A 16,647-nucleotide genomic window follows, 5' to 3' on the forward strand; every position below is an offset into this window, starting at 1 on the left:
CCAGGGAAGATAATGGAGCAAGTAATTAAGGAAATCATCTGCAAACACTTGGAAGGTGGTAAGGTGATAGGGAACAGCCAGCATGGATTTGTAAAGAACAAATCATGTCAAACCAATCTGATAGCTTTCTTCGATAGGATAACGAGTCTTGTGGATAAGGGAGAAGCTGTGGATGTGGTATACCTAGACTTTAGTAAGGCATTTGATACGGTCTCGCATGATATTCTTATCGACAAACTAGGCAAATACAATTTAGATGGGGCTACTATAAGGTGGGTGCATAACTGGCTGGATAACCGTACTCAGAGAGTTGTTATTAATGGTTCCCAATCCTGCTGGAAAGGCATAACGAGTGGGGTTCCGCAGGGGTCTGTTTTGGGACCGGCTCTGTTCAATATCTTCATTAACGACTTAGATATTGGTATAGAAAGTACGATTATTAAGTTTGCGGATGATACCAAACTGGGAGGGATTGCAACTGCTTTGGAGGACAGGGTCATAATTCAAAATGATCTGGACAAATTGGAGAAATGGTCTGAGTTAAACAGGATGAAGTTTAACAAAGACAAATGCAAAGTGCTCCACTTAGGAAGAAAAAATCAGTTTCACACATACAGAATGGGAAGAGACTGTCTAGGAAGGAGTACGGCAGAAAGGGATCTAGGGGTTATAGTGGACCACAAGCTAAATATGAGTCAACAGTGTGATGCTGTTGCAAAAAAAGCAAACGTGATTCTGGGATGTATTAACAGGTGTGTTGTGAGCAAGACACGAGAAGTCATTCTTCCGCTCTACTCTGCTCTGGTTAGGCCTCAGCTGGAGTATTGTGTCCAGTTCTGGGCACCGCATTTCAAGAAAGATGTGGAGAAATTGGAAAGGGTCCAGAGAAGAGCAACAAGAATGATTAAAGGTCTTGAGAACATGACCTATGAAGGAAGGCTGAAAGAATTGGGTTTGTTTAGTTTGGAAAAGAGAAGACTGAGAGGGGACATGATAGCAGTTTTCAGGTATCTAAAAGGGTGTCATAAGGAGGAGGGAGAAAACTTGTTCACCTTAGCCTCTGAGGATAGAACAAGAAGCAATGGGCTTAAACTGCAGCAAGGGAGGTCTAGGTTGGACATTAGGAAAAAGTTCCTAACTGTCAGGGTGGTTAAACACTGGAATAAATTGCCTAGGGAGGTTGTGGAATCTCCATCTCTGGAGATATTTAAGAGTAGGTTAGATAAATGTCTATCAGGGATGGTCTAGACAGTATTTGGTCCTGCCATGCGGGCAGGGGACTGGACTCGATGACCTCTCGAGGTCCCTTCCAGTCCTAGAATCTATGAATCTATGAGAAATGTCAGCACCAGAGGGTAAGCTTTCCAAAAATTAAGTACCTCAATATAGTTAGTGGTTTAGAATGAAAGAGTCTTGTCAACCAAATAACCTCACTGTGAATGAATGGACGGGAATAAAAATAAAGATAAATAGGAGCACAGTACCACTCTTACAGATATAGCTGGCTAAACTCCCATGGACTCAATAGAAGCAGGTTCAAGCCCCATGTGACAAGATTGCTAACATATCCAGAATGTGGGTAATATTTTATGTGCAGATGTATAGGTGCAATCCCCATTGATTTAAATGGAAATGGCACCCTACTAAGTGCCAGGAGAATTTGGCCTATTTTATTTGAATTTTTTTTTATCTACCATACACTTAACTCTCCAACTGTGGCTGTCTCTATTGCCTTTCTTCTCCAGCCTCCTGTCTGGTGATGAAGTCGCTATGAGTCTGGTGGGGAGCCATTTTAAGCAGTCCAGCCCGCATAGCTGTGACCTGGAATGAGCTACAGCAGATACTGGATAAAATTAATGGAAATTCTTCTCTCCTTGAACTACCTGGAGGAAGCTCTAATCAAAAGCTTCCCAAATCATGGTCAGCAGCACACTTGCTGTTGGTCTACAGAAAGCTGGCTGGTCACATAACTGGCTTAGTTCATTTTTAGATTTGTCTAATGGAAATTTAGCTAAGGGCCTGATTCAAAGTCTACTGAGGTGAAGTCAAATGAATGATTCAAGCTGACTTCATTGTGATTTAGATCAGGGCTAAGTGTTTTTTTCCAGGCTTGGAATTCAAAAGCCAGGATGGTGCTACGTTTCTGAAAGACAAGAGTTTGCTCATATTAATGCCTCATTATACCTGTTCCATAGTGCCATAGGGGGCGGTGGGCAATCATTCTGTGTGATCTCCCCCACCCAAATGAAGCAAAAAAGAGTAGGCAGCCATGACAAAAGTTTCTCCTTGACAAGTGTACCACAGCGAGTGTTGTACGCACAGTAAATCTCCAGTGATAGTGCTTTGCAGTCATTGAATGAAATGTGCTGCAGTCCAATTTGCTTTAGTGTTTTAAAGAGTGAAATACAACATAGAGGGTGAATTCCGAAAAATATTTGTAACAATGCTTAAAACTTTATTCTACACTGTTTGTATGTTGTCACTCCTTAATATAGCCTTTAATCTTAATGTAAAAACTATAGATTACCTTGCTTTATGGGTATTATTGGCAATTCTAATCGGATGTCCTGATTTTCAAAAGAGTTCAGCTCCCATGTGGATGCTTAAAAGAAATGTCCAGATTTTCAGAAGTCCTCAGCACGCAGCAGTTCCCATTGTTTTTCATGAGAGGTGCTGGGTACTCAGATCTTTTGAAAATCTGGCCAATATTGTGCAGTATAGCAAGTTATTCACTATAGGAAAACAAGTTTTTACCTTTTCCTCTTGGCAATTTAAAATAATGCTGTCTCCATTTGTAGCTCCCCAAACACCTTCCATGAGTGCTATAAACCGTTTGAACTGTTAGTTTATTGCATTTTTTAAAAGTAAAGTGATTTTGCAGTTGAATTTAGTTTCTTTAAATCTCTCATTTAGCAAAAGATTGTTAGCATATGTACCAAACAGAAGAAATGGAGGAGTGTTTATCTTGCCGTCTTATTTTTCACTTCTATAATAGCATTCAAGGACTGCAGAAGCAACATTTCCAAGTCTAAATAGCATTGTAGGCTGATTTGTTATATAGAATTGTTCTTTGGAATGTTTGAAAGTTGCCTAGAGGAATTATTTATAAATATACAAGCTTCAAAACTTAAGTACAGAACAGACATTTTAATGCATCATGTTTAATTGTGCAAAATCAATTCAAACACTAACAACTGATCTACTTACTACAAAACACATTTTCTTAAGAAAGTACAGAAAGCAGAATACTCCGTTCACTATTATTCAAACATTATTGTCCATAGATGATAATATGTTGTGGTTTAGCTGATTTATTATTGAAACTGGTGTTTTGCCCTAGTTACTTCATAACCAGTTGGCTAGGTAATCTCTCCACATTTTATGGAGTTCACCATGCAATTCCAATCCATTTATATCGGGCAACCCAGACACACCCCATAAATCAAATTTGGTGTCTAGCTTCCACTGTCTGGGCTCCCAGCATAGCATGTTTCCATGGATGTACAGGGTGTCTCGGGCACACAAAATCCTGGAGATTGAGTGACCAGACTTAACTATGTGCCATGATGCTCACAATTTAAAGTGAAGGTGCCCTGTAAAGGCAGCAGGGCTTGGCGTTCATCTGGAAGGTGATGAGGGAGCACTGGATGCCAGTATAGAAGATCAGACTCTCCACAAAACTACTTTCACTGACAAGTGCCCCCAACCTATTACGCTTCCAGCTTCCAAAGCCCACCTGAACTCCAGTGTATCAAGCCCTGACTCTGTTACATGTATCAGTTGCCAAAACCTACCTTCCTCTCCCCATCACCCAATTTTCAGGCACTAAATCCCATCACTTAACTGTTCCACAATATTCAGAACCAGCTTTTCATGGTAGCAAACAGACCTACAAACAACACACTTTTGAACAATGCCTTAAACATAAAAGGGCTAGATTGAGCCTTTATGCTCAGCCCCCAACCATGGGGTGTCACTAAGAGCTAATCTCCACTAGAAGCGCTATAGCAGCGCAGCTGCACTGCATCTAGTGAAGATGCTCTGTGCTGATGGGAGGGAACTCTCCCATCAGCATAATAAAACCACCTCTGTGAGCGGCAGAAGCTGTGTCGGCAGGAGAAGTTCTCCTGCGACATAGCGCCGTCCACACTGGCACTTACATCAGTATAATTTACATTGCTCGGGGGAGTGGCTTATTCACACCCCTGAGCGACATAACTTAATACTGACATAACCTATAGTGTAGACAAGCCTCAGGGAAGGAACTGTACCTTGAAGTCACAATTCCTCCCCTCATCTCCACTTGCTCCAGAAGGGAATAATTTACTGTAGCCCTGGAAAAGCTTTGCCAGTTGGTAAGGTAGGAGCCAGTGGAGCAATGGCAGCCCTGGGGCTGTACACTGCAAGGGAGCCAGAACTGTGTTTCTAGTAGCCCTAATGCAACTGTGAAGTGAGGCTGCATTAGGGCTAGTGTCAATCTAGCCCAAAATTAACTAATGATATTCTTTCTGAGAGAGAGTGCTGCATGCTCTGCAGCTGTCCCCTAGTACACGTATATACATTTAATGTTTAGAATATGTGGCATGGTCTCCATTGGTTTCTTCCTGAGGAGATGGCTGGCTGCATTCACAAATCACCCGAGAATCCCGGCTATCAGTGGTGCCAGCTAAAACACAAAAGCAGAATATAACACTGTAGTGCTTTTTAAAATTGCACTTAAATTTACATTACATCCAATAGAACTCAAAATTTTTAGCTGTGAATGCTCAATATAAAATAACTTTAGTTAATCCAAACCAGTTTTTCCCTCAAACAAGTCAAAGGCACTTGAGATCATGAGGACTATGGCTGTCTAGGTCAAGCTTCATATTTCAAACACCAGCTGATTTTGCTGCAGCCATGTCTAAAGAAGTGCAGCGAGACTGTTTTAAAATGGCAAAGGGCATTAATTTCCCTCTTGGCAAGTATTTTAGGAATTTAAGCGCATGTGAAAACAGGATTGTAATGTGAGCTATTTTACAACCTTAATGACAGTGAGCCTTATCGCATGGCCACTATATACACTTTTTCAATTCTGAAGGTGCAAAAGCCTTGACTGAATAAACAGACCATAAAACAGAAGGAAATAAGCAGGAAACCTCAATCCTTCATTCATAATGTTTACTTGCTAGTTTGTATTTAAAGCTCTCTCCTTTTCCCACATAACACAATTCTTTCTTGGGCTATGGCTACACTAGAGAGCTTACAGCAGCGCAGCTGTAAACTCTAGTGTGGCCGCTCTAAGCAGAAGGGAGAGAGCTCTTCCATTGACTTAATTAATCCACCCCCAATGAGTGGCTCCCCACCAACATAGCACTGTTCTTTAAAGGAAAAAAAAAACCCTGTTAACAGCTTCTGCCCTCAGATACTACTCAGCACGAGCATTGATGGGCAAACTGGGAAAGTTAGCAAGAGTTACAGCGTAGTGTCTCTTATATCAAAAGAATTACTGAGATATTCAATTTTATAATAACATGGTATATATTACAAGTCACCATTATAAAACCTGACTGAGAATGAATACAGACCGTGGTCATTTAGCTGCAAGGCCTATGATTCAAGACTCTTTCCAGCAACTGTGTTAGCCTAGGAGAAGCCTTTTCTCCTATGATGTTTGTAACTCCCTTTGTCTTGGAATTCCCATCAGGCCAGAGGCTCAGTGGCATATTTTTTCCTGCTGTACTTTTCTAAATCAATTTTCTCCTAATTACTTTGCCAAAGACTACACAACGAGCCCCTGTTACCTTGACTGCCCCAGTTTGACCTGAGTCCAGCAGCTCTCTTTGGGCAAATGATCTAACAAAGTAAGTTTGAACTTGACAAGATCCCTATGGGTCTGTCTGCTCTGATTTTCAGTGGGTTTTTCACTTTTTCTTCACTATTTATTAGTCTTTCACCGGATTTGAAACAAGAACAAAATGCATCTTGAAAAATGGAATCAAACACTGTTTAGTTTCACTGTAGCTCCTCTCATTACTTCTGTATCTTCTGCTGAAATGCTATTTTGTAACCTCCTACAGAAATAATCCCTCACTGATTCACCATTGATATTCCTACTCCCCGGAAGCTGAAGTACAATATGGCCGAGTCAATTTTCCCTGTATCCCTCACTCTGAAAGAAAAACCACAAAAAAGTGCTAAATGAGGACACTGGCCCTTTAAGATCAATACCAGTAAGTCCTGCACTTAGAATCAAATTCTAATGTCAGGTACATGTTGATGTGTCTCACTGATTTCAATGTGAGCTCCAGGCAGGTACCTGAGTGCAGAATTTCTAACTATTCAGGCTGGCTTCTAACTAGCAATGGACCAGAACTCGAAATTGAACCCTGATTCTGAACTAGAACTCCCAATCCAGCCCCCTAGTATCCTGGAACTTTAGGAAAGTTTGATTCAAGAGCTGACCTTTACGGCTTAGGCTATCCCTGAAACTGGCCTGAGCCGGAACTTCTAATCCAACAAATATCCCCAAACCCAGGAAAAGTTTGAAACCAAACCTCACTCCCTGGGTCCATCTCTGTCTCTAATGACTAATTGAAATGAAATAATGTTGATGATTACAGTAAAAATCCTCACAAACTCTCAACTGTCCCACATACTATGACTAGCCACAATCACTATTATTTGATGAAATGAAGATGACTCTTCTATTTATTCCCCACCCCTACTCAAGAGATGCTGGACTTTTCCCAATAGGTGAAAGAACGGGGTATTATTTGACACATTCTCTGTCACAAGACCATGGCATTTAATCAGATTCTCATTTTTCCCTAATAAGCCAAGCATAGAAATATAGAAGTGCACATACAAATATTTTGAACTAGAGCTTGGCATAACCCAGGGGCTTCATTCTATTGGTACTGTTGATTTATTCTTTGAGCAGTTCTTCCCTCTTGTGGCCACAAATGGCTGTATTTGAATAGAAAACTTGTCCGAAATTTTAAAAAATCATTACAGACATACCTGCCATGCCCCAAATGTGGGACCAGCATGTGACAAAAACCCAAACTGAGGAACATAACAAATTATTCAAGCAGAAAATGTAAATAGCTGTGGGATATAGCCCTTTGGTATGCACAGTTTTCTGTGACCTCAGTTTCTGAAGAAATGATTATTACTGATGTACATCATTTTCAACTACAACAGTGAGAGGTCACTGAATTTGGGTGGAATGTATGCAACTTTGGGATGAAAATTAGAGCCATTTGAGAGGTTTTATTACAGATAATAAAGGTCAAATTCTGTTGTCCTTCCAGGCACAAAATTCCTGTTGATTTTAGAGGGCCATGATATAGTTTTTAAGGGAGTTACAAATGCACAGAATTTACCAACCAAAGTGAAAACAAATTAGTTGAAAGCTTTTGTTGTATTTTACATACCAATGAGCAGGACATATCATACATTTTACCATATAAAACAGCTCCCTGAGATCTGATATGCTTCATGCATAATATCACTCACCTCGCACTTACTTACCAGATGCTTCCTTGGGTGTTTCAGCCAGAAGTGGCAGGGGTGGTGGAATGTAGTGAATCCCTGGCAGAAAGCCCGGAGGTATAAACTGAGGAAGCGTAGGGTAGTAACCTTGTTGGAAATCTCCACCTGCATCTTGCATCTGCATGAACATATAAAATAAAGCTCCGTCAGTCCAGATATTGTCTTAACCATCCTATCAAACCACCATCCTCACTTCCACACTAAATGCAGTGAAATCAGTGGCATTACGTATGATGTGTTAAAATGAAAGGCCATAATTTACTTCACTGGTCAGTATTTTTCTGTTAATTTTTCTATTGTTAAAACCCTGCTACAGGGGAACTCACAAAATTCTTACTCGGGCAAAACTTCATTGAAGGCAGCCTACCTGTCTAATATAAATTTTACACCAGCAATGGAATATGAATGTCTGAGTAAAGATTTAATGATTTGGCCCAAACACACCTGCAGCATAGAACACCACAAATGCAGGAAGTGCTTGTTATTAATGAGACACTGAATTAAAATCCATATTTCCAGGCATTACTAACCTTGGCTCCACCAGTGCTGCCAGATTCACGAGCATTTGCAATTTAGGTAAAGTCCCAAAACTGCGCTGTGGATTAAAAGTGGGTCCTTCACATAAGCAGTGATGAATCACTTTTTCATGAGGCTTCGTATGACTCACTTGATATTATGGATCCATAACTAAAAAACAGCAGCTGTTGGTGACTTATTTCCTGGTTTGTATTAGGGATTCTTAATGCCAAATGAGTCGTATGAAACTTTATGAAAAGTCAGTCATTACTGTGTACATGCAGGAGCCACTTTTAATCCGCAGCTCAGTTGTTTCCTGTTTTGTTTTGTTTTGTTTTGAAGTCCTCATAAAAGTGAGCATCTGTTAGCAATGGCTGGAGACTGACACAATAACACACGGAAGTAGGTATTTATATGCATGCATAATTGGATTCAAGAGAGAGACAAGGTGGGTCCAATATCTTTTACTGGACCAATGTCTGTTCATGGAAGAGACTGAGGCCTGGTCTAAACTAGAAAATTAGGTCAATTTCACTATGTCGGGCAGGGGATGTGACAGTAAGACAGCATAAGGTGAATGGAAAAAATTCTTCTGTCAACCTAGCTACCACCTCTCAGGGAGATGGATTACCTACACTGAAGGGAGAAACCCTCCCTTTGGCATAGATACTGATTCTCAAGCAGCAGTTTTCAGGGGTGCCACCAAGGACTGCGCTTCAGCTGCCTAGAGCTGAAGCTACAGCCCCACCGCCCAGGGCTTCAGCTTCAGCCCCAGGCAGCAGGGCTCGGGCTTGGGGAGGGAATACCACAGCCACCCCTTGACTCATCAGAGGGCATCTAGCTTGTCTGGGTTGGGGGTGGGGCGCAACCAAAAACTGCAACATCACTGCAGAAGAGAGATCTCCCCCTGCCATCAGAAGGGTTTGCCTAACAGCCAGAGACTCCAAGAACAGGCAGCAGCTAGCCAAGGACATAAACCATTTCTCTGCCCTGTTACATCAGCACTTCAGGGAGCAGGGCCAAATGGAAGGCAGAAATCTGGGGGTGCCCCTCTACACATCGCCTCTGGTTGGGGGTCTGCAGGTTTGTCTATACAAGCTTAAAAGTCTCTGGGTAAAAAAAGGTTGTGAACCACTGGCGTAGGCAGTGTCTACACTGAAGCGCTACAGCAGCGCAGCTGTGCTGTTGTAGCATTTTAAGTGTAGAAAAGCCCAGGGACAAGGCTTTGAGCTACAGGATATGTCTACACTGGAAATTTCAAAGCGCTGTCGTGGGAATGCTCCCGCGGCAGCGCTTTGAAGTGCAAGTGTGGTCGTGGGCAAGCACTGGGAGAGAGCTCTCCCAGCGCTCCTGGTAATCCACCTCCATGAGGGGGTTAGCTCCGAGCGCTGGGAGCACGGCTCCCAGCACTCAGAGCCTGTCTACACTAGTGCTTTAAACCACTCAGACTTGCTGCGCTCAGGGGGGTGATTTTTCACCCCCCTGAGCCAGCAAGTTAGAGCACTATAAAATGTAAATAGACAAGCCCACAGCAAGTTCTTCAGGGCTGGGAAAGGTAATCAGAGTGTCAAAGCTAAATACAAGGTGGAACAGATTGTTAAGCATAGGTGTTAACACATATTGCAAGGGACCATTCAAAATGAAGTAGGCCATTAACACCTCCGCAGTAATATGACAAAGAAGGGTTAGTAGGTTACAGATTGTTATGAGACATAAAACCAGTATCCCTATTGAGTCCATGATTCTTAGGCCTTGTCTGTACTACCACTTATGTCAGCAAAATTTATGTCGCTTGGGGATGTGAATATTCCACCCCCTGAGCGACATAATTATGTGGTAGTGTGCATAGCGCTATGTCGGCAGGAGATCTTTTCCTACTATCATAGCTACCGTCGCTCATTGGGTGTAGTTTAATTATGCCAATGGGAGAGCTCTCGCCTGTTGGCATAGAGCGGCTACATGAGATCTTACAGTGGCACCACCTGCATTGGTATAGCTGTGCTGCTGTAAGCTCTGTAGTGTAGACATGGCTTAAGTGTCTAGCAAAGTTATGAATTTAAGCTCCCAAGCTCATCTTTTGAAGGTACTATGTAGGTTTCCTTTGAGGACAAGGACTGAAGGTATGTCTATGTTGCAATTAAACACCTGTGACTGGCTCAAGTCAGCTGACTCAGGTTCATGGGGCTGGGGCTCAGGTTATGGGGCTGTTTAATTGCTGTGTAGACATTCAGGTTGCAACCTGGGCTCTCTGGGACTCCCCAGATTCCTTTCCCCACTGACCTATTCCTCACTAACTTCCCCCTCCAGATGACCTCTGACTAGGCTGTTCAAAAATGTTCTGTTGAAACTGTTTTTGATGGAAAATTTAATTTTCAGTTGAACACAATTTTTCAGGTAAAGTATCTACTTTCTGCAAAAAAATTCAATTTTTGTTGAAAAACCAAATGCCCCGAACCAGAAATATTTTAATTACATATGCTGCTGTAACACTTCAGAAGCAAATGTGCTACAATTCCCATGTCCCCATTCTCTAAGGGCTGGGCTCCTTGGGACTACACCTCCCATGATGCACCGAGGTAGTGCATCCCCCTACAGGGGAGACCCTGGTCATTGTGAGAGAGGTTGTCCAACCAGGAAGCCTAGCCTATAGATGAGAATGGGATTATGAAATACAAATCCCATGAGACACCGCAACAGCATTTCTGAATCAAAGTATTTCAGTTTTTGATTGAAATTTGTTTTTGAATTTTTGCCAAAAAATCAAAGTTGTCTGTTATGAAATTAGACAAAAGCTAATTTCTTCCCATTTTTGTTGAAATTTTCTGCTGATTTTTTTTTTAACCTGGCCTCTACTCCCACCTTCCAGAGCAGCAGAGAGAAGAGCAGAAGGCTCACTATTTAGCATCACGTTTCCCTCTACTGTGCCATAACTGCCTGGCAGAGTTTTCACACACACTGTTGCTCTCAAAGCAACCCCTCAGTCTCACACAGAAGCAAGATTCATAGGCTCTGCTGGGAATCAAGTTAAACCCTCTTTGAAGGATTTGGTGGCGGAATAAAAGAAAAATGAAGGGGAGCCAGAGAGATTTCCTCCCTCTCCAAAAGGAAGAGAAAAAAGATACACACACAAAAACAGAAAAATATGAAAGTACAGGCTTTTTATCATATACTGGTATTTGTGAAAAGCTATTGATAATAATAGTGATCGCCTTTGTAAAGCACTTTGAGCTCTACTAATGAAAAGCAATATAGGTATAAATATATTATTGGTATTATTCTTACCTGTGTGATTAACAATACATAACTATATTGATGGGTGGGAAAATCCATATATTTTTCACCATTTATGCTGTAGAATTTTTTTTTATTTTTATTTTTTTATATATATTTTTTGTAATTCTCTCACTTTGGAGAACCTAAATCGATTAGTCTGTTTCACTTTTCATGTTTCTTGTCAGTGCCGCTGTCTGATTCCCACACTCTAGCACACTGCTTCATATTTGGCTTGCAAACATGCAGGGGGACTGAGTTTATTTAAATCCAAACACAAAACTGCTTTAACTGATTTTTTTTTTTTTAATTTGCCAAGCCCATTTCTGATCATTGTTAAAATATTTTTATTTAAAAAAACAACAACCACCAAAAAGGCTGCTTGGCAGTGTCTCGGTTGGCAGGTTTTTGCTACGATGACCTGAGATACTATACATACGGCGATAGTCAGGAACATTTAAACATGGATCTACAATTTCAGGGTCAGATTCATCCCTGTCTGATGCAGTGGCAGAAGAGAAGTTATTCTTGCTGCTCCTATTTTGCTGATGCTAGAGGCTGACACAGGCTAGGGCAACTATAGAGGTCCCCTAAATTGCTCCTGCCTGTCATAGCCCCAAGGGGCTTGCAGCAGATGGGAATCACAGTCATAGGCACCGACTTCATGGGTGCTCCGGGGCTGGAGCACCCACCGGCAGCCCCCCAGATCAGTGCCTCCTCCTCCCTCCCCGTGCCTCCCGCCTGCCGGCAGCCTCACCAATCCGCTCCTTCCCCCTCCCACCCACCGCTGATCAGCTGTTCAGCAGTGTGCAGGAGGCACTGGGGGGAGGGAGAGGACCAAGGACAGGAAGAGGTGGGGGAGGAGGCGGGGCGGGGGCAGGATGGAGGCGGGGAAGGGGTGGAGTGGGAGGGTGGGGCCTAGGGCGGAGCAGGGGTCAAGCACACACCCCCCACCCCGGGAACTGAGGAAGTCGGCGCCTATAATCACAGTGTAGTAGTACTGCCTTCTCCCACACCGGATCTGCCCCCTCCCCATTCTGGCCAGCTCCTGTTCTGCCCCACTCTGGATCTTTCCTGTGCCAAAACTTCCACCATGCAGCCCATTGTCCTGGGGGGCGAGCCCTGCTATACTAAGAGGATTTCACTGGGGAACCCAGGAGACATTTTGTGATAGCTATGCTGACACAAACTGGTCACATTTTAGTGGTTAATTTTCCCTCCGAATCCTTATCCTTCAAGGTCTCTGCACACAGAAATGCCACTGAAGTCAACAAGAGCACAGGGGGCTTGCAGAATCTGGCCCACAACTTTGAACCCTTTTGATTTTTCTAGGTTCCTGTCAGACCTCTAACATTATTATTTGTTCCTGGTTTGATCAGCTTATGTATCAAGATTCCACTGAAGTAATTAGTGTCCAGGCTAACTTTTCATGGCTACTCTAATGGCAAGATTGCATCCTACAATACAAAGAGCAATGTATTCAGCAGCAATTAAAAGAAACCACTACTTACTGACAGAGGAGCAGCACTCCCTGGTCCATGGTTGCTAGGGACATGTCTGAACCCTCTTTGAAGGGGGATCCCTGGAGACACTGGTGCTCCCCTGCAGCTTGGCTGATTGATGGCAAAGCCCATGGGGAATGGGTGGTATGAGTACATACCAGAGTACCCAGGATACAGTTTTGGAGGTTCTCTCTCCAGGTATTCTGGGCTGACAACACATTCTTGAGGCAAAGCAGGACGGGCTATGAAACAAGCAGCGAGGAAAAATAAAAACAAGGAAGAAAAAATATCACTGCAAACAGTTTGAAGGTAAATAGAAATAGAGAGTCATAGTGCCAAATTCTGTCCTCAGGCAGTGTAACTGAAGGCAGAATCTGGCCCTTTGGTTTTACTTTCACTTCTTATTCAATTTCTTTTTTTATTATTATTATTATTAGAAAATTTAGGATTGGGGAGGAAAGAAGGGAGCTCAACAGTGATGGAAGACAGGTTAATACAGCTTTGGGAGAGCAAAGTCTGCCTTGTGCATCCTAAACCAAGTTGTCAGCAAACTACTGATTGTAGAATCTCTAATACTTCTGCTGCCATAACAGGTATGACAAACAGCTTGATTTCTGGTTTCCTGTGGCAACAGTTAGAAAATAATCACCTTTTACACTTGTAAATCAAGTAAAATTTAATACTGACATCAATGAGAGGGAATAAAGAGCTCTGTACCCTGTGATAGCTGTAATTTCTATAGAGTTGTTTGCAGTGTTGTAGCCATGTTGGTCCCAGGATATGAGAAAGACAAGGTAGGTGAGGTAATATCTTTTTATTGGACCAACTTCTGTTGGTGGAAGGGACAAGTTTTTGAGCTTCACAGAGCTCTTCCTGGATCTCAGGTCACCTGCAGAGCCATGAAGTTTGAAGTTCCACCATCAGAAGGCAGTCCAATAAAAGATATTGACCTCATCCACCTGGTCTCTCTCATTTCTACAGAGTTAATTTTCAAAGAACCAATGTATTTTGCTATTAAAAAAAAATCTTGTTCACAAAGTGCTCTTCCAAAGTAGTGGAATCCCCATCATCTATGACTAGACTATATCTGTGTCTCAAGGCCTCATCCATTCAAATCCCTCCTTAAAGCCCACTTTTCTTGTGAGGCCCATAAGCATAAAAATTAAATAGTCATTGGTAGATGAGGGAGGGCTGGAACTATCTAAAGCGATTCCTTCCTCCCCATCTCCCAGAGCATCTGGTCTTTCTTGTCTTGTCTTCCAGATTGTTAGCTCGCCGGGGGCCCAGTCTAATGACTACTGTGGTCAGTGGGAGTCTTAATAAATAATAATGATGGATTAGACAAGGCACACCCTACAGACTCTACTGTGTAGAGAACAACGTCAGAAGTGATGGACTAAATGACCATAGGAATTTTCTATTCTTAAATACAAAATAAACTTTTACACCAACTGATTCCAGCCAAATCTAGTCTGAGCTACATAAATCTAGATCAGGAGCTTTCTTTCTCTTTTTTTTTTTTTAATGTTGCCACCATAAAAAACCTGCTCTAGGCAACTCCAGCAGGAACTCCCCCATTTCTCTGTCCTTGCTGTTTTTCTGTGGGGGTTTTGCTTTTGCTTTTGCTGGAGGGCCTGTCTGTAAATGTAAAAATAACAACACCGCTCAGAAGAAAGTGCTCAAGGGGCTGTACTGAATAATCGGGGTCCTGTCACAGACTCATTTCCCTCTTAAACAAGGACTAGTAGCATGAATCCATCTTTGCAACAAGGAAACAAGCCGAGGAGCTGCCTAGGGTGGCTCCTACGGCTACAAAGTCCATGAGCGCCGCTTGGAAACTTTGCAAAACCAACAATAAGTGCAGCACTGCATACAAAACACGCGCCTGAAAACATGTCCCCAGAACGGGGAAGTAGAGTGAGAGCAGCTTCACCAGCCCTGGGGAACAGGTCACCTGGGACCTAAATATTTCTGAGGCACTAGACAGGCATGGAAGATGGATGGACAGACACTGACCCAACAGTACCCACTGATAGATGGACAGACACTGAATGATGGACACAGACAGACAGATGGACACAGAGGTAGAAGTTCATCATCTTGAGTGGAGGCCTATGGAACAGACACCCCAATGCTGAGCTGGTCCCTACCGAAGTCCCCGAAGAGCGGGGAGCTGGGAGCAGGTACTGCCCTGCGGGTCCTGGTTCTGCTGCTGCTGCTGGCTGCTGGGGCGGTCTTGGCTCCTTCACACCCGGCCACGTGGCTGCTGTGTTCAGAGGCGTTTGGGCCAACTGCAGGAACCTTCCGACCTTTACCATGAACCGGGGTGCAGGCCGCAGGCGGAGACGTCTCCCTGGGTGGGGCATCCGGGTCCTGCCCCTGCATCGCCTTCTGAGCTGCCATGATCTTCTGGCGCTCTGTAATGAGCGCACATTTGTCGCAGGGGCAGAGCTTCCAGCGGCAGTGGCCCGTATGGCCCTTCACTGGCACCACAAAGCCATGGTTCCGGCAGCGGGAGCACTTGGGGGTGCGCAGAGCTGCCTTCTCCGCCATCACTGCCGCCTCGGCCTCCATGGCACCCCCAGCCAGGCAGGCACCTAAAGCACCATGTGCAGCCAGAACTTGAAGAAGCTCAGCTCAGGGGCAGGGCGGGGCAGAGCCTTGGTGTGCCCACAACCACTAGCTACAATGTCGCAACTGAGCCTGCTGGGCTTTCTGCAAGGGGAGAGGATGAATTCCACTCCCAGTAAGAGGTAGTGTGCATAGATATCAGTGCTGTTGGGACTGCAGAAAGTGGAGGAAGAGCAATCCTCCAAGGATCTGAGCAAGAACAGTTCTGCACTTTCCAGCAGCTGGCATCTCCAGCACTCTGGGGCCCAGATCTACTCTGAGATAGAGCCCTCCACTCCACCAGGGCTAAGTGGGCAGATCTCCTGCTGGGGATAGAAATAAGCACTCTGCTGGGGTTGTGAGTGCAGCATGTTGACTTTCGTCCCTTTTCCATGCACTTGCAGGTCCAAGACGTGACAATGAATCAGTGTGGCTTTGAAAAGAAGACATACAGGGCCAAGTTTGCAAAAACATGGCCTCTGATTCTGCACAAGCAACCATTTGTGGGCACATCCCTTGCATTTGCATGTGCAGATTGGAGAGTAACACACCTGATTTACACATGCAAAAGCAGTGGTTGCAAAAGGGTATTTTTGGCCATAGAAACGGAATCTACTTGGGGCCAATTTTGGTAGGACATATTCCTGGAGGTTTCATCGCATGACATAATCTTTAATTAAAAATGAATCTTTAATTCCTGGATACTCCAGGACAGTCCTGGAGGGTTGGTAACCCTGGGTCCTTTTTGCTTTTCATTTAAAAGGCAATCTCCCCTTTTTATACCCACAGTTACCATCATATTTTGCATGCACCTTATTACACTGGAATCATTATTTCCGTTCCTTTTTTTCAAACTCAAATGTATTTTTCTTGAACAGGAGGGAGAGTCTCACTCCTTCAGTAAAAAAAATACTGATTTACCATTCTGTTTTTTACAATGTTCATCTAATCCAGTGTATCACGACGAGGGCAGAAAGCATGTCTAATTCCTCCAACCATCTATCTCCCTTTGCCACATCTTTATTACCTGGAAACAAACATGGGTTTAAAATTAAAAATGTAATAATGCTCTAGTTTCAAAATTGCTTGTAAAACTACCCAGGTTGTTACTGTTCCACTGGGTTAGCACTTACAAAACTATAACTAGTATACAGTAGCCCATTTTCAGGGCAAAGCTGAACCCCAGGCAATGGAAGGAAGAATACAGCAAATC

General features: G+C 43.3%; 1 protein-coding gene across 1 annotated transcript; it reads right to left on the reverse strand.

Annotated features, from left to right (window-relative positions):
- Positions 1-4,562: 4,562 nt before the first annotated feature.
- Positions 4,563-15,398, reverse strand: DMRTB1 (DMRT like family B with proline rich C-terminal 1). Its single transcript, XM_024219647.2, has 4 exons — positions 14,975-15,398; positions 12,834-13,066; positions 7,516-7,654; positions 4,563-4,666 (listed from the first exon to the last, which is right to left on the reverse strand). Exons 1-4 carry the CDS (start codon positions 15,396-15,398, stop codon positions 4,563-4,565), a joined length of 900 nt encoding a protein of 299 aa, XP_024075415.2.
- Between the last annotated feature and the right edge of the window lie 1,249 nt (positions 15,399-16,647).

Source organism: Terrapene carolina, unplaced genomic scaffold (assembly GCF_002925995.2).
Source record: "Terrapene carolina triunguis isolate 2854851 unplaced genomic scaffold, T_m_triunguis-2.0 Scaffold102, whole genome shotgun sequence".
NCBI lineage: Eukaryota > Metazoa > Chordata > Testudines > Emydidae > Terrapene > Terrapene triunguis.